Below are 25,782 nucleotides of genomic sequence, written 5' to 3' on the forward strand. Positions count from 1 at the left end.
AGACACCGAAATCGATCACAAATTCAGACTTAAAGAACGGTTTGCAAACAGTGTTATCCTCTTTCCAAATTATGGGAGCAGGACCGTTTAAATTGATAAAACTTTCTCAATAAACTGAAAAGACTTAAGAAACTCTTGTGTCTTATGCCAATGAATAGGTTAGAGAACGTACATTCTCAGTCACTTCTTTCTTGAAATCGCCCAGAACTCTACAGATTTCAAACACTAGTGCCAAGTAGCCCTGCCAACAATTCACGTGCCATTCATATCTCAAAAACACACTTTTCCTGACTGCAATAAGTTTATTATCAATGTGAGACAGACATGTAAGCCACTGTAATAGCAATTGTCAATGCAGAGTTTGACCTACTGGTGACTATGAGAAGACTTACGTTTGCCACATTCAAGGACCTTTAGGAATTGACTTGAATTTGACCACTCTATGACCATAGGTATATAATATAATACTTCTGTGGGGCTAACTTAAATTTAGCATTGTTTTCTTTTAATGTTGAAAACCCAATCACAATTCAGACCTTTTTTTACTGTGAAGTATGAATTAAGCAATGCCATTTAAAGTTGTCTTTATTCACATTCTAAGCAATGGCATTCAATGCTGTCCTGGTTGACAACAAATACCTGACATATACTGAAATCAGATAGGCAGCATGAGTGGCAAAATCCACTCCAAAACATGTGCACTTACTTTACATGCAAGGCAAACGTTCCTGTTGCCAGACAAAAAACACCACAATCATAAAGAGTATTGCATGATCTGCGAGACTTAAGGCATGATAACAGTGTACAAAAGAAATCTAGACCACAGCAAGGATTACTGATCCACAATCAGTAGTCTATCATAATGTTCCCACCTCCTCAAATCGATCCCTATAAACAAAATATAAATATCACTACAATATATACCTAAAAATATTCACAGCCCATTTGCATTTCAAACTCTAGAGACAACACAGACTAATGGCAGCAGGCGTGGTGCCCACTCCAACATGAGTCTACTGGTACTTTTGGTCTTTATACTCTAGTGCACGTGCAAATCCGCAACCTTGCATCAGGACCCCCTATGTGTCCAGGGGAAAACATTCTAAAATCTGGTGTTCCTTAGATGCATATTTTTCTTGTTCATCTCCCCGTGTGGCTGCCTGCCCCATCCCATAAAACTGACTTACCAACTATCACCTAGGGCCTATCCATTATTCCATCAGGTCACAATGATGTCACAAAGACAAATGTGCTAGTGGGAGAAGCTGTAGGTGATGCGAAGAAGGAAGAGAAAAAAAGTCACCACAATGGGCATTCTTCATTATTCTGCGGCCCTGCTGACTCTTCTCCTGAACTTGGGAGGGCACATTTATAAGAATGGCACTAGCAAGAGATGACAACACATGCAGAAGCTGGAACACAGTATTAAAGTTTTTTATCTGCTGTGATGTAACCCAAATGCACCACCTCTACACTTCACATGCTCCTGGATGGCCATGAGTGGTTCATTTGAAACAGCCAGGGACAAGAACTTGAAAATGCATTTATCAATAGATACTGTCCAACTACAGCAGATGTCTAAAAAGATTATTCTTAAATGTTTTAGACCTAAAGATACAGGGTAAGGGTTGTTACCACTTCAAGATCTGAAAATATCTCCTGTGTGCAAGAGCGAGGCCCAATGGACATATTAGTGTGTCTGAAAATGTTGAATGACCATGAAAAAATAATCAGGAAGACTATAAACTTGGTCAATGTACTTTGCTATTTAAAGTTTGTGGGTCAGGTTTGGCGCCTGGGAAGGGATTCATCTAAGGTATCTGAGAAAGCAAACATCCAATATAGCAGCCTTATAGAGGATCGGTTATTTTTGGATAAACTTCAACCTCTTTAGGGGTTTTGGAGAAAGCCTAATCAGCCACATGATCATTTGGACAATGTGCCCAGAAGTGGTACTCAGAGCCCTACAGTAATATTCAGCTAGAAAGGATACCACTGGGTTTTCCACCTTGATGGTAAACATATTTCCATCAGGAGGTAATGAAAATTGCAATAGCTTTTAGAGAGACACAAACATGTCGCTGAAGGATCCAGAACCATAAGTGTAATTTTCCCACAGACACTGATAGGCTGTGCTGATTGTATTTTTGTCTAGAGTGCCAAGCTTTAAAGTTTCCTCTTACTAATGTCCACCCCTCATTTACCTTAAACAAAGTCAAGCATTTCTTAAGGTACAGTTTAAAAAAAATATATATAGGGGAGGTGGCCTTTTAGACACTGGGAGGATTGCAGCGCAGAACATATAGTAACTCAGGTCACCAACTGGAAGCTCCAAAAGCAGGTTAGAGGCTTCATGCTACTTAGGCACTGAAAACTTCTTTCAGCTCCCGATTCTAACTTTACACTAATACTGTGGTGCATCGCATAGTACAGTCAGGAGAAGAAATTGCAATATTAGACCCAAAAAAGACATAAAAATATTTATATTTAAAAAGGGCAGTTCAAAACTTGTTCTAAAGATAAAGAAAAAAATCGGAGCAGCGGGAAAGTCAAGTTATCGAAATGAAAAGTAAAACCTTTGAGTGAGGAAGTCCACCATACAGGAAGTGGCATGCCAAAACAGGGAACTGAGATAAAGGATAGATGACACCATGGTAAAACGGTGTGAAAAACGGTGTCTGGAGGAACACCAGTTACAGGCTATGCCATTGAGGTCTACCACCTTTCCATCAGTAGGTTCTTATTGAGGGGTAAATCCGAGGTAGATTTCTCTAAAAGGATGGTATCTTAGTACGCCAAAGTGGAGCTTACAATTTTGAGCAGGTAGGCCAAAATTGAAAGTGAACATTTGCTCTAAGAGAAGAGTGTGGAAAAGAGCACTTTCCAACAATCCCATGGGAAAAATACAGAACTGTGATTACCATTATTGATGAACTGGGCTAGGGAAGCGATCAGGCCGGATTCTGGAAGGATCAACCACAAAGGACCTTGAAACACTTTAAAGCACTTAGGTTTGCAGCTTGACCTACTGGCAGCAGGGTTCACGATAAGGCTGGGATTATGAACAGATTTGTTATGCTTTTTTATTTTATTTCTCTCAGGCAATTTACACACATGTGCTGTAACAGCTGCTCAACACCAGAAAGAAAAAATAAGTTCCACCACGCAAAAATCTTTAAAGATGAACCAAGGAAGCAGCAGTGGCAAAGTGATAACTACTGAAAATACGTCTTGAGGAGAAAGATTCAATAAGTGTTACTCTTTTACTTGAAATAACAAGGGGCAAAACGTTCCATCTGATTTAACAAAACATACTTGTGCGTTTACATTCTGGAATAAGTAAGGGAATGTGGGGCTAACCGGCAACAAACACAACTGAAAATCGCAAAATGTTTTATTATTTTAACTCAACCAACAAAATTCTGAAAAGTTGAAAAATGCATATCTAATTACCACGCACAAAGCAATGAGTCGCTACTGTGTGCTTCATAATCTAGAAGGCTCAGGAAACACTTCTTACAGTGAGTCTATGTCTGTTTTTGCCGATTCTTACCTATTTGCATCCGTGACTGCTTACTGCGCAAAAGCGACTAACCCAAGACTCTAGTTGTCTGATTAGCCCTTGTTCCGAATCCAGAATGATCATGGCAGTTGTGCTAGACAACAGTATATCTAGATCATTACTCAGGTTCGTAAAATAAAAACTAAACAGGGATATGCAAACATATCGCCGAAAGGCTGGCATCTCAGAAAGCAGTGCCAGTTCATGTCAATCAAAAAGTTTGTACTGCAAAACTATCCGCACTACAAACCAGTTCTAGCTAAACTCACCTCTAGCATCTTCCACAACAAGGAGACAACCAAATCCCAAAGCAAACGAAGTATATCAAGCGATCTCCCCCAAGAGGAAGAATATATATAAAATATAGCATAAACAACAAAATACTAGAAGATTAAAAAGTGTCAACACTCTTAACAGGCCTGCTGTTAAAGCAAAATATACAAATATATATATATATCTAAACGTACAAAATACTGAAACGGGAATGTTCAACCTCCAGCTTGTTCAGGCTTGTACAAGACAGGAACTGAATCCCTTCTCTCCTCAGGAGGGACAAACAGTTTCTTTCCTGTAGTTGGCATCTTTGGCACCTGTCCTTTCCCCTCCACCCATCCACTCCCTTTCAAGATAAAATCACCAGCCTATCACCCAGCATAGAATATATTAGCAAGGCAGAAGAAGGAGGTAGAACTTTATATCATTGTACAATGGCGTCCCATGAGAAAGCGGCACATAATATTAAATATGCAATAATTCCACAAGTCCGTCTCAGAGAACAAAGTAACACAAAAGCTTAAAGGGCAAACCCACAGAGAATTTTCATAGCTACTTTGCAAAATGGGAGGCTTGGTTTCTACTTAACGATCCATGTACCTGTGCCTGCAACCATACACGACAGTATCACCTCAGTGTGATACTACAGTCTTGCCTCATTATTCTTGCACTGCAGCTCTACCTCAGCAACAGTGCAATGCAGTTTTACCTCAATCTTACACTATAAGCCAATGAAATTACCCTGCAGCCATAAATTAGCAATCTAATTTCTAGAAACTATGGCACCAGAACTTCTAGATTACCCCAGCAACCATTTATTCCCCAGATGGGCTGGCAAATAGAGGGAATAAAAAACAAGGACGAAATAGCATGAGACACTTTCTTGGCAAACTCAAAACCAGATTGCAAAACACCAACAATCCCAGGCGTCTTTGATCCAGAACCAGTCAGTGAAGAAATGCTGGTCATATGTAAGGATGAACCAGAATGTATCCAGATGCAAATCATGTGCTAGAATAAGACAGACTGTGTGCTGATGCTAGATGCACATTACATATTCACTAGTCAACAGAGGCCGACCACCTCATTTGAGGAGCCAAACAGGGTACATGTGATTGATTGTATTCTGGGCATAACATGAGAATGTACATAGCCTAGACGAATGCTGGGCAACCTAGAGATCCTCACCACTGAAACACAAGCATACTTTGTAGCATTAATACACAGTTGTTCAATTTGTGTTTCATTTCCTCAGTTGTTCTGCACAAGGAACATCACCAGCCAACTGCACAAATGCATCCCAGGATTCAATGGCACCACCTGCAATAAGGATTTAGTATAAGCAGGACGAGCAAATGAATAATCTCATGAGACCAAGACTGAAGAACATTTTGACAGCCAAGTCCGTAAAAGAGGGTGGGAGGGGTGTGCTTGGACCAGTCAAAAGACAGAACGTGAGCAGCAGAGAAGTTTCCCATGAAGGTCATTGACTGATAGAAGCAGGTCCCAAGAAATCATGATCTCTGGTTTAAGAGGCATCTGGGCACAGATGCTCACAAATTCCTGTATGTGGCACCACACATTGGATGTCGAGCACTCACTGGCAGGTGACAGATGTCATTGGACCGCAAGTATTCAGATGCAGGTTGCAGCAGTCCAGGAAGGTCATGGTTTCTGATTCAAGTGACAGCTGCCCATGGGAGGCAAACACTTGGATGTCAGCAAAGTGGAGTGGAAGAGCTAAATGGTGCAAAATGCACAGATTGGAAAGTCTACATGATTTGAGAGCTAGCAAGAATGAGAAATGATTACAGAACACTTTCAAGTGTAGAGTACTTGGAATGACTGTTTAGAGTGGCAGTGGAACATTGATAGTGATGACTGTTAATGATCTGGCTGCTTCCCCAGCAGAAACGATTTGACATAGGTAGAAAGGCCATCAAAAATGCAGTTTGAACTGTGATAAGCTGCAGCGGGGTCCGAAGTCTCACATAGGTTGATGACAGATTAATGTAACTGGTCACTTGGTGAGGATCAGCTGTATGCAATACCTTCGTTTGAAAGTGATGGATTGACAGCAGACACGGGACATTGACGTGCGAAACGTGACAGCTGACCACAGATGACTAGGATGATGATGATGCGGTGTATCAGGATTACAGAGTAAGGACTAACAAACATGACGAGGCAGAAGACCATGGAGGAGGAAGACCATTCTGTGCATAGTCCCTCATCAAGTGGGCTTGCTAGAGGCGAAGAGCCCAACAGGAAAGTGTTTCACGTGAGTTGGCCACTGTGCTGCCAGTTGAAAAAACTTGACATCGTTCCATTCCACTCCATCAATGGAAACTGAAAGTAGAACACAGGTGTCAAAAGAGCTAAGATGTCAAAGTAGAAATACATTTTCCAGCTGTGAGTAATATGTCACAGTACACCAAAAATGCCAACGTTTACTTGGAAAAGTGAAAAAAGTTACTTACCTGTAAAATAGTTTCCCCAAATACAGTACATTTGCGACGGTGGAGGATTAAAGCCGTTCTTGAAGTCACAAAGGGGATTAATAGTATATTGAGTGAATGGAAGCTTCTATGCTGCAGCGGGCAAAGGTAGTTAATTACATGTAATCTTAGTGCTCCATCATGGCAAACTCATCTAAAAGAATCCAACTGTATCCTGAAGATCCCTTGAACAATTAAAATAAAAATATTCCACTTTGTTTCACAATACACTTGAAATTAAATAGCAAATGCTTTCACATGACTTTACTCATTACACTTTATGCCTATCCAGTCTAACCCTAGCCTAAAAGCTCAATAGCAGTTTTATTTGAGGCGTGCATAAGTAGACCATCTTTCTCAAGGATACACATCTTCTCGGAACTTCCTTTTAGAAAGCTTGCCAGGTTCAAGAAATGATCCAATTTGTTTTTTTTTGGCAGCAGTGCCAATCACAGACAACAGTTGGTGCTGACAGACTTTGGTTGTGGGCCAACACTACTCCACCATTGGTAACATCAAGCATACAATGTAAGGTATCACGAAAAGAGGAGAGACATCAGTTCTGTTATAGAATAAATCTGTGCTATACAGAAGCCATGTGAACAGTCCAGACCGAACTACCAGGCCAGGTCCTCCCTGGACCAGAAACAAGGATCCTGGGACCAGTTTCAGGGTATGTCACCCTTCTTCAGCCAGGCTAGCTTGAATTCAGTGGCACAGTGAGCAAGGGACCCACGTCTGGGCATACCTATTCCACTTAGGGCGAAAAGTGTTACAGCAAACAAATGATGGACGGAATGCGGACAATGCAAACATTCTCCCCCAGTCAAAAGATCTGGGTTAAATCCATCATTCTTTTGCCCACTACACCACCCCAGTTTGGACCACGACATATGCAAATCAGTCTTGACCCTGTGCCCCATGGGAACAGTCCAAACCGAACTGCCAGGCCAGGTCCTCCTTGGACAATAAACAAGCATCCTGGGACTGGTTTCAGGGTATGTCACCCTTCTTCAGCCAGGCTAGCTTGAATCCAGTGGCACAGTGAGCAAAGCAACAAACGTCTGGACATACCCATCCCACTTAGGGCGAAAAGTGTTACAGCAAACAAATGATGGACAGAATGCTGACAATGCAAACAATCTCCCCCAGTCAAAAGATCTGGGTTAAATACATAATTCTTTTGCCCACTACGCCACCCCAGTTTGGACTCAGCCATATGCAAATCAGTCTTGGGCTTATGCCCCATGGGAACAGTCCAGACCGAACTGCCAGGCCAGGTCCTCCCTGGACTGGAAACAAGCATCCTGGGACCGGTTTCAGGGTATGTCACCCTGCTTCAGCCAGGCTAGCTTGATTCCAGTGGCACAGTGAGCAAGGCCAGTTGTTTTTCCAGTTGTTTTTCAAGATTTTGAATATGTTGCTATTGTGTCTGGTATATTTTGTCACAAAATATACCAGACACAATAGCAACATGTTCGACATCCTATCCTTCGTCAACTGCGCAACCACCTTTGTGGTGTATGTATTGGGCTGTACCTGCGGATTAATATACGTGGGCAGCTCGAAACGCAGTTTACGAGTAAGAATCCAGGAACATAGGCGAGCAATTCTGAACAAGGATGTCAGATACGCCCACACTAAACACTTCTGGGAGAAACATGATGGTAAACCCGATTTCTGGTTCCATGGTTTGGAACATGTACATACACTCATTAGAGGAGGGAATCGTGAAGCACTCCTTAGACAGCGGGAGGCAAGATGGATATGCAAATTGCAATGTATAAAGTACGGTATGAACTTGGACAATGAGATGTACCATTTTCTGTAAGTTTCTCACAAGAAAGTGTTTTCCTTTCTGTAGAAAAAACTTTTTTATATATATTTTCTCTTATTATTTTCTTTTTCATTCATGTAACACTGCAAATAATTCACTTGCATCAGATTTAGAAATACTGTATAATTCCGTGTTGTTGCTTTTCCTCTCTCTATACCTTTAGGAATGAGTTCACATACGGTGCTCATAAATATTATAGTCATTTGTTGATGCGACTACTTCGATCTGTATATAATCAAAAATCTTTGGTGAGTACATGCAAATCGTAATTTATTTAGAACTGGAGTATCCTCTAAAGTAATGTAGCGTGACTCTGCTTGTAAAAAATAATGTAAATAAAAATAAAAATATAATACGAATAATATTCATGGTACCGGTATAAATTACAAACTGAGCAATTACCCGCTGTAAATCAAAACACACATATCGGTATTTTAAATCTAAACCGGCTTAAATTGGAAATAAACTAGACTCTCTTATGTAACCTACCACTCCAAGATGGCGCCTGCCGATAGAGACATTTGGGACCCAGTGGCGATTGCTTTTACTGTTATTAACACACTCTGTAATGTTCGCCTTAAAATACAAGGGCTTGCAGTTTTACCAATACACGGGGTTCGTAGGATCGAGGGGTCTGTCGCAGCTATGGCAGCCTAATATATAAATAGGACGGAATACTATAATCTGATGTTCGACTGTACACACAATCGAGCAACGATTTGAGTAATTATACCCATATTCTAAATAACAATGCCACTTGGACTACCTCAATACACATCGATCTCAATATATGTGTAAATACAAACACACTACGGTAATTATGCGGTTACGAGAACTATTGCCCACTTAAAGATGGCGGATGCCTACGTCCAACTAGGCATCAATTGCGTCTCCAATGCGGAGAAGCGCGTGTCCAATAGGTGATCTCGCCTTTTGAATATAAGGCGGTTTTTTGCAATGGCTACGGCAGCTTGGAACCAGCCATGCCGAACATCTGAAGACGAACAACGCTATAACAGGTGAGGGACTAGAAACGAGCGGCAGGGGATGTTAGTTTTAACATACAAGGAGGCTCTATCATAAAAAAATGGAACACGGAGCATAGGAGTATGGCCGGGAGTTTCTCGTGCAACTCAGCTCTAAGGGGCACATGGGAACAAGACGGGGTGGCGGTCGTCACAGAGATAGTGCGGCGCAACGCTCTGGGTCCCCCCACCGCCCCCCTTATCTTAAATGTAACAGGCTAATGTTAAATAACTGTGGGGCGTGTAGTCTAGCATTATGGGTGGAACTCCTACGTATTTTTATCGGAGTTACGGACCGCCTGAGATTACAACAGAGAGGTGATCTTGTTAGTGGATAACACGGCTTTACACCATGGGCAGCACTTACATGGAAATGACTGCCCACAACCCGTCAATATGGGCTCGTTTTTTAGCCGGTACTCGTGATGTGCTATAACTGGAACAGGGCATGAGCATTTATGCGTAAATAGCCTTATATACATTCATGACTAGGGACAGCAACTTACAATTTGCCATCTCCTCTACCTAGTATCACAAGGAATCCTGATCCAAAACGACAGTGGACCACTCGTTGTGATTCATGAAGAGGAGAAAATAAGACCATAGATAAGGGACAACAGGAACCACAGCTCACTAAGGTATGTAATAAGGGAAAGAGGGGTGTATAGATCCCTAGACACCCTTACAAACGCAAAGACAATATACATAGATGCAGACAGTTTAAAACAACTTTTTCCTTTATTATGTAGGATTATGTCTGGATGATCAACAGAAAAAATTAATGTACCAACAGTGGAAACCCCTGCAATACAATATTCCCAAAAAAAGAACCTCAGTGGTAAGAACCATACATATATTATACAGATATATTTTTTATTACAAAAAAAGATTGCACTCTGTCCCACTAAAACTGGCGCATGGATGGGCTCCATGTCTTCAACCCTGGTTCTAAAACTCTACGCAATGGTTGCTCAAAATCAAAGTTATAATTAAGAAGCAGTGGAGAGTGAAACGTACTTTGGTACATTGATGTGCATAGGTATTTCTGTCTCGTTGATGCGTATATATTTACTGTTGAACTACAAACTGAGAGACTTCAGTAGGATGTGAATATGAGAAAGCGTTTTGAGGAACCACAAATTATGTTGGGAACATGTGAGAGGGTTCTTTCTGTTTATTTTATTTATTTTTCTTGTCCTAGCAACTGGGTTGTTATGTGCATTGGGTAAAATATATCTTACTGTGGAGTTCAGTGGTGATAGATGTTGGATGTATTTATCTGTGGCCTCTAGTAGAGGGTCCTCTTTGTTACTATGTGTGCTACGCGCACTAGGCAACATATAACCTGTTTTGGACCTATGAAATGAGAGATCTGTGACATATTTGTTTTCGACCACCACTAGTGGACCTTAGTTCTAACTACCAATGCGAAGTAGTGTCTTTATGGGCAGTTCTGTCCCAATATTGTAGCAGGAATTATAACATGCTTTGAAAACGGTGTAATTGTGTTGCCTCTGTGAGACAATTGTCAAATGTTCTAAGTGGTCTGGGAGGTGGTGGTGTACTCATCCCTGGAGGCTTACAACAGTCCAATAAGTTATTTCCTAACGTTTGTTTTCTCGTTTCTTGACGGTCTTCTTTTACCACCCTTTCCTCCCCTTCTTTGGTGGCTAACCGTTCTTGATTTGGGAAAGGAACGATCCGCAAAATGAAAAAAATGTGGTGAAAACCATGTGTATTGTCAAATATACGTTATAATGTCTGTTCTTCAGTCTTTCCCGGTATTATTATATGTTTTTGTTGATGATTATTTGGTGATTATATATTTACCTCCGTTTTTTGGTAATATTTATTGTACATAGAAATTGTATAAAATGTATATAGATTTTCTTCGTTGTATTATGAAATGATGAAGGCACAAATGCTTACTGCAGGAAACTGATAGGAGTATTTGTTTTTTATTGTTCTTTCAGCCCTGAAGAAACTCCTTGGTAAGGAGTGAAACGCGTTGGCTGAACTCGTGATATTTCGTATTGATAATATGTATTTTAATGGACAAAAATAAATAAAGGACATTTTCATACTTATTATATTTTGGACTTCTATTCTTGGTGCGCCCCCAACAACGTATAAAACACACTTCTAAAATGTCTGCGGTGCAGATTTCAGACCGAAGGTAAGAACTGTGTACTGATAAAGGGATCCATTTATTAGCTTGTCTCATATGTAGAGCCGGTCTGTATTCTTGCTTGGGGCCCTTCTGTGGACCAAACAATTTTTCAAATAGATGCGTTTTTGTCTTTGAAAAAGAGGAATAGTCTTCTATTGCACGCTTTTGCATTAGAGATGTAATCTTAATTGGGAGTAACTAGAGTTGAGCTTTTGGTGCAGGCTTTAGAGGGGTTAATTGAAATGGGCACAAGAATTTAAGAGTGTAGCCATTTCATGTCATATCACTTGCAGGACACATCAGTTGGTTATGTTCTACCACTTTCCAAAACAACTGGAAATACCTTCTCCCACTGAAGTCGTTACTTTGAATGAGAATAGAGCCTCCCAAAGGAAGGGGGGAGGGAGTCTGTCTCCAGTATTGCAGTCGACTGTTGCCACTGCCAAATCATATGTGGTATGGAGGTTGCTGATGTCCTTCTGGTTGCGACTGACAGGGCCACAGAGGAGATTGAACCCACTGCCTCTTGTGACAACAGCAGTTCCAGCGCCTATACTAAGATTTGAAGAAGTTCTTTTCTAAACGACCAAGTTACTTACGTTCGGTAACGCTTTTTCTGATGGATACAGTATCTGCATGTGAATTCCTCACCTTTTGAATAACCCCATGCACAGCATTCCACAGAAACATTTCTCCTTAGCTCTCCCATGAAGATGTCACAATGGAACGACTCCACACGATGTCATCGGAGCCATAAGAAAACCTTGCTGGCGTGCTGTTGTCAGTTCCATCCACTTGTTTTCTGTGCCACAACCAAGGACAACTGGAAATTCTGTGGAATGCTGAGCATGGGGAAATTCAAAAGGCGAGGAATCCACAGGCAGATATATCCATGAGAAGTGCCACTTTTAGGGGTTCTGTCTCATTTTTCATCCTTTGCATCTTATCATCCATATGAGAACAGAAGAGGACCGATTATGTGAATGGAAGGATCCTAATTTTTAATTGAGTGTCAGGATTCAAAGATGTCAATCGCAACCATGAAGCCTGTCTTATTGAATGCTGTGGTGAAATTCGGTGATCAACATGATCACAGAACCAATTGAGTGCTGTTCACTTGACTGGCCTCTCTTGCAACACTTACATTAAATCCTGCCTCCATTCTCTTGGGAGCTGCTCTGCAAAAGTAGCCAGACATTCCGTATAACTCTGACATATCACCCTATTTAGGCTGTTGTGCTATCTGTCTTGAATACAGCTGCAGCAGATCCACAAACCTCACAGTGTGATGCGTCAATATGGTTGCTCTCCCTGTCAGGCAGCACTGAGGTCTCTGGCACCCGCATTATTGTTTCTTAAGGACCGCCAAGACTATGACTGCGTCCGGTTTAGGTTCTTGTTACAACTATACCAAATTCTGATCAGAAGATCTGTTCTTCAACTGTCTTTAACTCATCATTTATGTGTGGCAAAGTTCTTTTCCAAGGAGGAGATTCTGGCGGCCATCAACAGTTTACCTGGGGATAAAGCTCCGGGTTCCGACGGTCTGCCAGCATCCTTCTAAAAGGCCTTCGCACCCCTCCCCATCCCGCATCTTGCCACTATGTATAATGACTCCTTGGAGTCCGGCCAATTCTCTCCATCGCTCCGCGAGGCCTTGCTGACGCTACTCATGAATCCTGAAACCAGATAAGTCCCCGAGCTTCTTGATTCTTATCGTCCTCTATCCCTTATCAATACCGATAAGATTTTCGCCAAGCTTGTGGCTTCTCGCCTTCTGCCTCTCATGCCCATGATAGGGCGTCCAGACCAATCCGGTTTCATTCCAGGGCGCGCCACGTCACATAATCTCCGAACTATATTTGCAGTACTTCACCAGATCAGCTCCGCTTTTCCGGCCGTGGCTGCCCTTTTTGATGCCACTAAGGCCTTTGATACTCTCGAGTGGCCCTTCCTTTTTATCTTCTCCCCCGCCTTGGCTTTAGCCCGTTTTTTCTGTGCAAGGTCCATCTCCTCTACTCCTTCCCCACTGCTCGCCTCCGGATCAATGGTCAGATCTCTGAGCCCATCCTTGTCTCTAGGGGCACTAGGCAGGGGTGTCCGCTGTTGCCCATTCTTTTCGCTGTGGCTATGGAGCCCCTTGCCGCTAGGCTTTGTCAGCATCACACTCAGAGGGGTCCTGGCTTTGCAGCCCGAGCCCTGGTCGTCTCCATGTACGCAGACGATGTTATACTTTATGTCCGCCACCCCCAAGAGAATCTCGGCCCCATGGTCCGTGAGGTGGTGCGCTTCAGGGGTCTATCCGGCATCCAGGTCAATTGGAGTAAATCTATTCTCTTCCCTCTAACTGACGCCACTGTCCCCTTCACTCTGGACTACCCATTCATGTGGGCATCTGGGCCCACCAGATATCAGGGCGTCTGGTTCAGCAGGAGCATGGACGAACTTTGGAAGGCGAATTTCGGCCGCGCAGTTGACAGGTTGGAGACCAAGAATCCTTTCTAGCGATGTTTACCACTGTCCTTAGCGGGGCGCATTGCCATCGTCAAGATGGTCGTGCTCCCAAAACTTTTATACTTGTTCCTGAATGTTCCCATTCCTCTTACGGCTCATTTAATTCGCACACTCCGCTCCCTTATCATTTCTCTAGTCTAGGCTGACGTCAACCTAGAATTGCATATGATATTCTCAGGCTCCCCCTTACATGCGGCGGGATGGGCGCCCCAGACTTCAAAATATACGCCCTCAACGCCAAGGCTAGTTTCCTTCACTTCTGGCTACACCCAACGCCATTTCAGCCCCACGTGGCGGTTGAGGCCTACTTAGCGGCCCCCTCGCCCCTCCAGACGGCCATTTTTGTCCCCGCTAACCACTGGGCGGAGAGGTCGACACTGTGGAGAACCTGCGCTGGGCCTGGGACGGTCTTCAGAAATACTCTGGCTCCAGCCTACTCTCCGCTAATACCATGCCCGTTGCATACAACCCGGCATTTCTCTCACTGCACACAGCCAGGATGGTTAAATGTGCGATGGGCCTGGGGCTGGCCACTGTTGGACCTCTACCCTGATGGCAATTTCGTTTCTCTTCCAGCGGAGTCCGGCCCAATGGATACGTTGCTCTATTATCAGCCCAGGGCGTCCTGCCAGGAGCTGCACTCCACTTTCCCTCAGCTCCCTCCTTCGATGGCTGCCTTCGACCTGGCTTGCACTACCGTTTCCCCCCGCAAACTGGTCTCCAGACTTTATGCCATCACGTTGGCGGCGTCATCAATATCTGCTAATCGCGCCTGCGTTGCCTGGAGCGCGGATCTTGGTATTGATCTTTCTCAGGAGGTCTGGCAGTACTGTTGTAAGCAGACCCAACGAGCAGACCAAACGTCTGTCTCCTAACTACCGCCTGCGCTTCATCCATTTTAAGAATTTGCACATATTGTACCGATTTACTGCTCAGCTGTATAGAATGGACCTCGCTCCCAGTGATAGATGTATCCGGTGCTCGGCTCCCGCTGCAGACTTTTCCCATCTTGCCTAGTTGTGCCCCAAGGTTTCTGCAGATTGGCACGATGTGCACACCACTATTACTGAGATCACATCCACGTCGCTCTCCCCTGACCCATTGCTCTGCCTTTTAGGCTTTGTAAAACATTGTCCCGAAGCTTCCCGTCGGCTCACCGCTATCCTGCTTCTTCTTGCGCGTCGCAGAGTCGCCATGCATTGTGGTCGGAAGCCCGCACCCAGGTTTATCGCTTAGTTTGCAGATGCTGTGTGTTGTCAGGCGCTCCTGTCCGAAGTTTTGGGAATTGATGCCAGCAGCTGGCCGGCCTCATGATATCTGGGGTCCTCTTGTCTCATACCTCCTCCGCCGGAGTGAATCTCCCTCTGCGGTCTCTCCCGCGCTCCCTGCTGGCTCACCGCCCACTGCTGCCGCCGGTGCTGGTCCGTAGAGGAATGTCACCCCCCTCTGCTGATTCTCTGCAGCCTCCCCCACCGGTACCCTGTCTATATCAAGCGTTCCTCCCTGCCCTTTCCCGCTCCATCTCCTATTATCCCCACCTAGACTCAGCTTTCTGCCACTAATATACAAGTGCCTTTTACGATGTATGTAACAAATGTGTTTTTTCTCCCTTTCCTTGTCATTTTCCGAAACTTTGATAATATATTTTGTAACCTGATGTGCAAATTTCAATACAAGGCTTTAAAAATGTTAAAAAACAAAAAAAAATGTATGTGTGGCAAAGCCAGGGACCAAAGGCAGGAGAGGACTCTGTAGTAGAGCAAGGATGTAATGTCTCCATAATGACAGACTGGACTGAGGGATCAAAACCTGTATATTGCGTTTTGCCCCTCACCTTAAAAGCAGATCATAGATGGTAGTGTGATTTATTATTGACTCCCCTGTTGGCAAGGAGTGTAAGACTGTAGGGCAAGTGCAGCAAATATTGTTTGGAAGGAGAGATAGTTGGAGAGCTCCTTCTAATATGCCTTCTAGGAAAGATGAGAGGTGTGACAATCCAGGGGTCCAGTCTGGTACCAGAGGCGTCTTCCTGATGGAGACACAGAGGTCCCCTAGGAATCATCACTGATCTTAGCAGAAGATGAAAGGTTGCAAGTGGTTCCAGGAGAGTACCTTCTGTAGGACCTACCATCCTAGGTGGCCCTGATGTTAACAGGGACACGGATGGTGAAGCAGAGAAAGGAAGGTGTCAAAAAGTTCAGTTGAAAAAAACAGAAGCAATTGACTGTCTCAATTTCTATCTTCTCAAAGGCAAATAATGTCTGGGATCTAATAAGTTCAGGGCAAACACTCAGGGAGACCAGCTGATTTCAGGACAAGGCTGCAGAATGGGGGTTCTTGCTCTACGCAGAGACAAAGGCTTTCTAAAGAAGGGGTTTAATATATACATGAGAATTCCTGCAGGCTTGGAGGGAAGTAGGACAGAATCTGGTTGGAATAGGAAGTCTGCAGGTTAAACTATCGAAATACACAACTATAGAGAGAACAATCCAACACAGTATTCAGGAGCCATTCCGTAAGGCAGTGGTGGGCCATATTGAATGACTTGTTCTTGACAAGAAGACTTGTGAAGAGTTCTAATACGCATTGACACATGATGACGTGAAGTGACTGTCAACAAATGAGATTACGAGCATAGGCCCTGATTAAGTCCCAGGCTAGGGACGAAACACGTTGTCTGGGTCTTTTTGTCACAGAATACAGTTTGGAGAATTGTCAAGATATTTGAATAAAGAAGGTGAAAAGTTCCTAAGCTTGGACATTTTATTCTTTTGCAAATTGCTTTATGAAATGACTCCTGACCACCCGTGTTTGATTGTTGAATTAATTCATGTCCTATTTTTAAGAAGTTACTTTGAAAATACATATTATCCTTCCTCTCTATAGTTTTATAGTTTAATATGGTTATAGGTTTGATGGCAGTCAGACGTCCAGGTGTCTTTGGATGTCCACAGGCCTGGTGAAGAACCTGTATGGAGCACGGACCCAGACAATGCTGAAGACCAGCAGGACAGAGAGGCCAGGAGCAGCAGGAATCTTCCCTGGTGCAGTCTCGGTTCCCAAAGCGAAGTCCAGACGGTCCAAGTTGAAGTGACCCTTAAGTACCCTTAGGAAAGGGTTGGGATGTTTCAGGGGTTCCGCCCAAAGGAGGGGCTGGACAGTGGGGAGGATACTACCATGTCCTTTGTCCAGTTTTGCATCAGAGCAGGAGCCAACAGCTCCCTGAACTGGTTTGAAATGAATTATGCAATGAGGGCCCCCACCCTGCCCCAATACACTAAACCCTGTCTGGGAGGTGGTCACACCTCCCTGTGACACAATATCTATTGTTCTACCTTCCCCTTGCTCTAGCGTGGCTCAGCAGCAGAAGGGCAGAAACATGTCGCTGGTCGGCAGCAGCCCTAGCTTGCTATCCGGTTCTGGAAGACTGGGACCGGGAGCAGTGAGGGCCTCCCTGAGGAGCTTTACAGTGGATGGAATCATATCTCACTCACCGTTTATGGTGTGGAGGTATGATTCCAACATGTTTGATACCAAACATGACAGGGTTTGTTACAGACAGTTTAAAGATGTTCATCCCATAATGACGCATGACCACTGTTTATATCGTAATGGCTGATGCAGTTACAACCCGGGAGAATGGACTCCGAAGGTTGTAGGGGTGCCTCGCTCATGCAGGGGTATCCTCACACTTAGAACCGAGCACCCTGCCTTCAGGATTGAAAGGCCTGCGTTAGGGGTGACTTATAGGTTTTAAGTGCAGTGACCTTAGACATAAGGAAACTTATATTGGTCGTAAGTGGTGCTTGCACCATCTTGCAATGGCAGGCCTGTAGTCACAATTTGAGTGGTCTCTCATGGGTGGCATAATACATGCTTCAGCCCATGGGAGACCCCAGGTGTACCTATGCCGTGGATACCTTAGAACCATATACTAGTGACTTATCTGGGTACACCAGTAGGCAATCTGGAGTCTACCTAAGTACTTACCATGTCCAATTTAGGGAGGAAGCACAGAGACTAGGGTCCTGGTTAGCAGGATCCCAGTCAGACTAGTCAGAAACCATTATAACACCAGGCAAAAAGTGGGGGTAACCATTAAAGAAGATCCTACTTTCCTACACAGTCCCACCCACCCCTATCTGCGTTTCCATGGTGGTGCACATCTTGCATATATCTTGCAGGATTTCCTCCGGGATGACCTGTGTGGATGCGGCTTCTGAAGGGGAGTTTGTCTCCTCTGGTGGCTTTGATGCAGTGGTTATATATTTATCTTATCCATCTTGGCCTGTTGGGTGGTTGTCACTGTTTACTGTTTCCCCATCTCTGCAGGATGTGTGTGTGGGGGGGAGGGGAGGGGCACCCCCTCAAGTTGAGCTTGGAATGGTGTGTTATGGCCAGTTCTGGTTGCTCCTGCGGCATCTCATGGCATGTCTTTGTTGCATGTCCAATCCCATGGGCTGGAGGGTGGTGTCAGGTGGTGGGGGGAAGGGGTGGCTCAGTCTAGGGGGGCTGCTCCCTTTCACTAGGGTGTTGGTGCATCAGTCCCCTGCTGCCTCGGGTCCTAGCATCGCAGCCTCCCGGCAATTAGGTGAATTCACCGCCTATTATGGGCAAAACTTGGCGGCCACCATCACAAGCTTGTGGTAGTTTCTGGGCCCGCTTTGCCTGCCCTGTTTTGGAGGGGGAGGAAAAGCCTCTGGTGGCACCCAGGGTAGTGTGGTACTTCTCGGTCCTTGTGCCCAGATCGGTATTACGGCAGCTAGGCATGGGTGCTGAGTTGGACCCTCCCCTCTTCCTTGTGGGGCTCCTGACCAAGGTCCCGGCCCCAGTGCTGCCCATTTCTTTCTGTGGCCGCCGTCAATTAATAAAGGTGAGCTCTGGGCCCTCTTCGCCTGTTGCAATTCGGGGGGATAAGGCTCCCAGTGGCTCTCCCTACGTTGAGGAGCTCTGCAGTCATTCTGTTATGTTATATCCATTTTATAAAGTGCACGTTCTCCAACAGGTTTCTTGGCGCTGAGATAAGCGGCCACCATTTATCCAGGAATTAACTGCAAGCTTGGGAGAATAACCAAGTTTTGAGCATGCTCCTAAAGCACATATCGTTTTCTGCTAGTCCGATTGCGGTTAGGATTGCGTCCAGACCTGGGGACCCAGTACTGAGAATCTGGTTCCTCCCAACCTCTTGCGTTTGAGTCTTGGTACCATTAACTGGTTCATTTGGGCTAACTTGAGATTGCATCTTAGGGTGTAGCTCTGGATTCTTTCAGATATATATTTTGGGCTTTTGTTGTAGAGTGATTTAAAGTTGATCCATCCTATTTTGAATATGGTCCTTTGAGTCACCGGTAGTCAGTGTAGATTTTTCGTCAGTTGCTCGATGTGGCAGTGTCTTGGATGTTGGAAGATGATTATTGTTTCTTGATTTAGCACCACTTTACTGTGATTGAGGACTTTAGCGAGTCCTAGGTAGAGGGTGTTTGCATAGTCAATTCTAGATATGGAACATCACGTGTCCTCCTGGGTGGGGGTGTGGGAGTTGTTTTGACCCTATTCATGCCATTGTCTCCTTACACAAGACTTCACAGTCACTGTCGGCTGCTTGGGATAATCTCTGGTCCACCTTTATTTGCAGTGTGTTGGGAGGGGAGAGGTCTACAACGAGTCCATTGGCAGCAGCGAAGTCAGCAGTCCTTGTGTCCAATACAGTGCCAGAGGCCACTGGGCAGAGAGTGCACAGCAGCCATGCTTTGGCTGGGGTCGCCAGCTCCCACTCTATCTGCAGGCTGCTTCTGAGTTGGGTGCACCGTTCTAGATATTCGCTCGCCCGGCATAGCGAGTCTAAAGAGTAGCCGCCTTCTTGCATAGCAAGCCACACTTGTAACTTCATTTACTTCATGACCATGCTTATTGTTGTGAACACTCCCAATCCCTTAACTTCTTTCTTCACTCTTGACACCCCAAAGTTAATATGTCTTCAAAAGCTCTGTGGATCCCAGCATTCATTCCTCACTCCCTTGATCCCAGGACCCCTTACTGTACTCTTGGCTTTTAAAAGCCTAGTACCTTTTGGACTTAACTCCCCCAATTCTAGAATCATTTGCCTCCTTACATCACAATTCTGGTAAAAGAAACTTTATTTACGTTCTAACACGCCATTCACAACCATTCATAATATTCTCTTTTGCACTGCTTCCCTCTTCTACATCTTACCTTTTAGCATAGTCTGCTGCTGTTTGGCGGAGCAAATGAGACGGCTTATCCCCTCGATGACCTGACTCCGCGAGTCCACATCCTTCTCTTTGGGTTTCTTGCTCAGGAATATGGTGGGCACTGAAACCACAAGCAGAGTAAAGTAGTACGTTTGGTGTGAGAGTTGCGTTCATTTTGAAACGTAGGACATAATATGCAAAATTAAACTGGTATGCCAGGACAGACTGAACTATAAGAAAATGAGTTACTTACCTGTAACTGTGGTTCTCTAGTATTGGTATCTTTCATAGATTCACATGCTTGAATGATCCCAGTCTTAGTAGTGGGAGTCCCACGGAATCCTAATAAAAGCAGCAGATAATATTATCATAGGCTACAATGCAATGAACAGGCACTGCAATAGCCTATCTACTTTCTTTTGTAAAAAAAAGAGCCAAACTTAAGTAATAGCCAATCAGGCGACAGCACCCTGTAGAACACTCCCAAGAGAGGCTGAGTTCCTCAGATTTTCAAGCACAAGTGTGAAACTATATACTTTGCGGAAATAAGGGACGCCTCTTAGGAGAGGAGGGTGGGTCGCATGTACATATATGAAAGATACCAATACTGGAGAACTGTAGTTACAGGTAACTCAATCATTTTCTTATCCAGTATTGGATCTTTCATAGATTCACATGCTTGAATCAGAATAGCTAGCAGCTGCATAAACAAATGTGCATAGAAACAATATATATCCCTAGAGGTTTGAGGGCAACATTATACATGCATATACTTTAACATCCGTAAATACATATACACACACACACATATATATATATATACATATACACACACACACAATGCAATTGGTTATCACTAGAGTATCAGCAAAGTAACATGCGAAAGCAAAACAGCATGCCATAACTTTATAATGGTGAAAAAACAAATGAAGAAGTGAAAAAATACCTCTAAGAGTAGAGGCTTACCTTATTGAAAAAGATGACGTAAGACCGCCTGTCCTACAGCTGCCTCTCTGTAAGTAGCCAAATCCAGACAATAATGCACCGTGAAAGTATGTGCACTCTTCCATATTGCGGCACTGCAAGTCTTGTCCAACGGGACGCCAGCAAAAAGAGCAGCAGGATACTGCTCTTGTAGAATGTGCTTTTCCCTTGATCGTGAACCGTTTACCTGCCTTAGTATGGCAGAACTGAATAGTTGTAGCAATCCATCTTGCAATAATCCTCTTTTTGACTGCAGCACCCAGTCTTTGAAGCCCATACGAGACCAGCAATTGGTCTGTTCTGCGTAGTTGCTTATTTCTTTGCAAATAAAACTTAAGGCATCGTTTAACATCTAAGGAGTGAAGAGATTTCTCTGCTGGAGAAGACCGATTTGGAAAAAATTGTGTGGAGGGCAACAGGTTCATTAAGGTGAAAAGGCGTGAGAACGGATTTTTGGTAGTTGATTGGAAACCCTAGAGAGAGAGACTGTTGTAGGCAGATGGATATGGCCACCTATGCCTGGTGAAGAGAAGGACCCTTCACTAGCCAATCGTCGAGATACGGGAAAATCTGCAGAACTCGTAATCGTGGGTGTGCTGCCACGGGAGAGACACATTTGGTAAATACCCGAGGAGCTAAGCGGAGTCCGAAGGGAAGGACCTTGAACTAATAGTGCGGGCCTGCCACAGTAAAACTGAGAAATCTTCGTTGTTTGGGATGGATAGGAATATGGAACTACGCATCCTGCATGTCGAGGCTGGCCAGAAAATCCAAATGGTTCAGAAGCTGCAATATCTCCTGGAGAGTTACCATGTGTAAGGATTTTTTCAGTAGATATTTGTTGAGCATTCTGAGGTCCAGAATGGGACTCCATTCTCCCGATTTCTTCTTCGCAAGAAAAGAAGTGGGAGTAGAAGCCCATTCCCCTTAAAGAGTGTGGTACTCTTTCTTTTGCTCCTTTTTGTAGCATGATGAACGCCTCCTTCCTGAGTAACTGAAGATGGGATGGCAGTGTTTTGTGGTGGATGAGGAGGTCGTACTGTGATAAACTCCAGGGTGTGGCCATACTTTATTATATCCAGGACCCATTTGTCTGTGGTAACTTTATGCCTTGACTGAAATAGCGTGAGATGTGAGCTCCTCTGGCTGGAATGATAGGGGAGAGTGCAGCAGGTGCAAGCACATTGTCGCTGTTTCCCAACATTATCACTGGATTGTACAGGTTGTTCAGGTCTGGGTTGCCTGGAGTATGCAGCCTGTGGTGGTGCACGATATGTCTGTTGATGTTGGTAAGAAGGGCAAAATGAGTGATGGGTATGAGGTTGGTCTTTCTGGTAACCCCCACAAAATGAATAGGTTCCTCTACCACGGGCTCCGTGAAAGGGGTCTTCTTGTATTGAAGCATGCCCAAAGCTCTCAGTGTCTGCCTTAATGGCCTGTAAGGAGTCATCAATGTCCTTACCGAAAAGTGCATCACCATCAAAAGGCATAACTAGGACTTTACTCTGACATTTAAGGACGGCTGCTCCAGAGAGTTGACGAAAGGGGCCAGGGAAGCCACATCCGTGGACACATCAAGGATCTCCAAAGCAGATCTATTGCCTTCTAGAAGAATCTTTCTCCCCTCTAGTCTCTTGCCTTCTGGTAGGAAGTCTATGTATGGAGCGATATTGGAGCACCTTGTTGTATCTGCCTAATACTGCTAGCAAGTTGGCTGCGTACGCAGTAGTGCCTGAGGTGGAGGTAAACCTCTTGCCAATGTTATCAAGGCACCTACCTTCTTTATGCGATGGAGCGGTGATAGGCACTGAAGGATTCCTTGACCTCCATTGGGCAGCTTGAGTTATTACCAAGTCTGGTTTCGGGTGTCCTAACAGACAAGCTGGCGCATCATCAGGCGGCTTGTTTTTTTGTCTATTCTAGGCAAATCTGTGATCACTACAGCAGCTGATCTCATGACTTTCGTACCTACCTTCCTCCCAAACATTATAGGGATTCCTCTCACAGTCTTCCGAGATTGGTCTTTAAAATCGTAAAGAAAGCAGTCAGACTGCTGGACTGTCATCGGTAACTGAAAGTGAGAAGCTGCTCTCTCCATCAATGCGTGGAAACCGCCAATGTCCTCCGGCAGAGAATCCGCTGTCTGAGGAGATGGGGAAGCAGTTGCTGGAGATTATGTAATCTTCCAACTCATTGTGAAAGAAAGGGGCCCCTGCCTTAAAGAATGAACCCTGGCAAGGAAACTATACTTGTTAGAAAAAACCAGAAGTGTCGCACCGGGTTACGTGCATAATTTTAAACCACACAAGTGAACGCTGAACAAATAAATCAAATACTACTAAAGTTCTTTTTACAATATATTTCTTTGTTTTGTTTTAATTATAAACATTTCTTGTTTTTCTATCTTTTTGTTATAAATTACTTTTTCGTCTTTACAAAGTGCATCATTTTTCATTTAAACATGATTGTATACAAATTTATGCATTACAGATACAGACATAACAATAGTAAGTCATTTCATTGAATACAGAACCAATTCCCCTTCAACGCGTTTCAGCGATTTGCCTTCCTCAGGAATTCTGTATTTTCTATCTTACACGTTGATACTGTATTGAAGATGGTAATGACTCAAAATGAATTGTCTAGTGTATATCTCAGGTGGGCCTCCCACAACCACTCAAGGAGCGAAAACTTTGGATAAAACCAACTAAGGAATTATTAAAAGGACTGTGATGAGCATTTCTTACTGCCACGAATCTGAGTATATTGAAGAATTCTTGGGGCAATCTGTAGAGCTTGTGCTTCTTGCCAGGTACTGCCTGCTTCCAAATAAACCTTCCGTTAATCGGAGGCCTTATGGTTTTCTGATCATCGGTTAGTCATTAGTTGCACGATGAAATAGCCTCTGCGAGAATGCTCGTTCCGGGGTAGGCTAAGGACTGTTCGGATTGATGTTTTCAATGCGGCCCTCGTCTGCGCGATGCTTCTCTTCTATGAATTGCATGGCTATTTCATCGTGCAACTAATGACTAACCGATGATCAGAAAACCATAAGGCCTCCGATTAACGGAAGGTTTATTTGGAAGCAGGCAGTACCTGGCAAGAAGCACAAGCTCTACAGATTGCCCCGAGAATTCTTCAATATACTCAGGTTCGTGGCAGTAAGAAATGCTCATCACAGTCCTTTTAATAATTCCTTAGTTGGTTTTATCCAAAGTCTTCGCTCCTTGAGTGGTTGTGGGAGGCCCACCTGAGATATACACTAGACAATTCATTTTGAGTCATTACCATCTTCAATACAGTATCAAGATGTAAGATAGAAAATACAGAATTCCTGAGGAAGGCAAATCGCCGAAACGCGTTGAAGGGGAATTGGTTCTGTATTCAATGAAATGACTTACTATTGTTATGTCTGTATCTGTAATGCATAAATTTGTATACAATCATGTTTAAATGAAAAATGATGCACTTTGTAAAGACGAAAAAGTAATTTATAAAAAAAAAAGATAGAAAAACAAGAAATGTTTATAATTAAAACAAAACAAAGAAATATATCGTAAAAAGAACTTTAGTAGTATTTGATTTATTTGTTCAGCGTTCACTTGTGTGGTTTAAAATTATGCACGTAACCCGGTGCGACACTTCTGGTTTTTTCTAACAAATCTTCCAACTCATTGCCAGCTGGCCTTGGACCTTGAAGTTCACCTTCCTCTACATCCACATCATCAGAGGTGTCATGCTGTTGCAGAGGTAGAACACTAACTGTTGCTAGTGACATCTTAGGCAAAGGCTCAGACATACGTGGCGGAGATGACGGTGGAGGTGCACTCATCAATGAAGGAAAACAAGTGCAATAATCTTGCAACATGTCATACAATTCTTGAACTAATGCCACAGGAAGGTGGACCAGGGGTTCATGAACAGGTTCCATGTATTGCATCTTTGCAGGTGGAGTGTTAAAGTGCTGCTGAAAATAACCCTCATAGTCATCTTCATCATCATCCAGATACTTGACGTAAAGCTGTGAGCAGGACCAAACATTTCATCTTCATCAGACTCTTCCAAGAATGATGAAGGAGGTAAAAGCGAAATCCGTGAAGGATTCTGAAGAAAACGCCTCGTCGACGGTGTGGTCCACGAGAACCTCGTTGGCAGATATAGAGTTGTAGGTTGTAATGTTCACGGTCGTTTGAGTCTCGATGTAGTATGCAGCATCGTCAGCTTTGTCGATGGCAGTTGTGTCTGTGTCGTTGGAGGACATCATGTTAACTGATGACAAACTTATTGTCGCCATCGACGCTGATTCAGATACTGTCGTCGTTGCGGTTGTCCTTTACCTTATGCTAGGGGAACAAACAGTAAATACAGTTCTTATGTGGATCTTCAGCATGGAGCCTCTTCTCACCGCATGTTCCACACTTCCTGAGAGACCTTTCTTTGAAGAATCAGACATTTTCGAGAAGATATTTAGTAGTTTTGAGGAACTCAGCCTCTCTTGGAGTGTTCTACAGGGTGCTGCCGCTTATTGGCTATTACTTAAGTTTGGTTCTTTTTTGCAAAATAAATTACATAGGCTATTGCAGTGACTGTTCATTGCATTTGAGCCTATGATAGTATTATCTACTGACTTTATAAAGACACCGTGGGTCTCCCACTATGATGACGGGGATGATTCAAGCATGTGAATCTATGAAAGATCCAATACTG

The 25,782-nt window shown here is 43.8% G+C and overlaps 1 protein-coding gene across 2 annotated transcripts in view; it reads right to left on the reverse strand.

The window, feature by feature from the left end:
- Nucleotides 1–3,376: 3,376 nt before the first annotated feature.
- Nucleotides 3,377–25,782, reverse strand: part of PACS1 (phosphofurin acidic cluster sorting protein 1) — a 1,445,983-nt gene continuing 1,423,577 nt past the window's right edge. Inside the window, exons 23-24 of one of the 2 annotated variants that reach the window (XM_078660756.1) lie at nt 20,093–20,212; nt 3,377–6,184 (exon numbers count right to left, since the gene is read on the reverse strand). In XM_078660756.1, the coding sequence (XP_078516882.1) occupies nt 6,069–6,184; nt 20,093–20,212 (236 nt within the window). In that variant the 3' untranslated portion in view covers nt 3,377–6,068. The remainder of the gene's footprint in view (nt 6,185–20,092; nt 20,213–25,782) is intronic. The other variant, XM_078660757.1, reaches the window with a different exon arrangement.

The sequence above is a fragment of the Lissotriton helveticus genome, chromosome 9, assembly GCF_964261635.1.
Source record: "Lissotriton helveticus chromosome 9, aLisHel1.1, whole genome shotgun sequence".
NCBI lineage: Eukaryota > Metazoa > Chordata > Amphibia > Caudata > Salamandridae > Lissotriton > Lissotriton helveticus.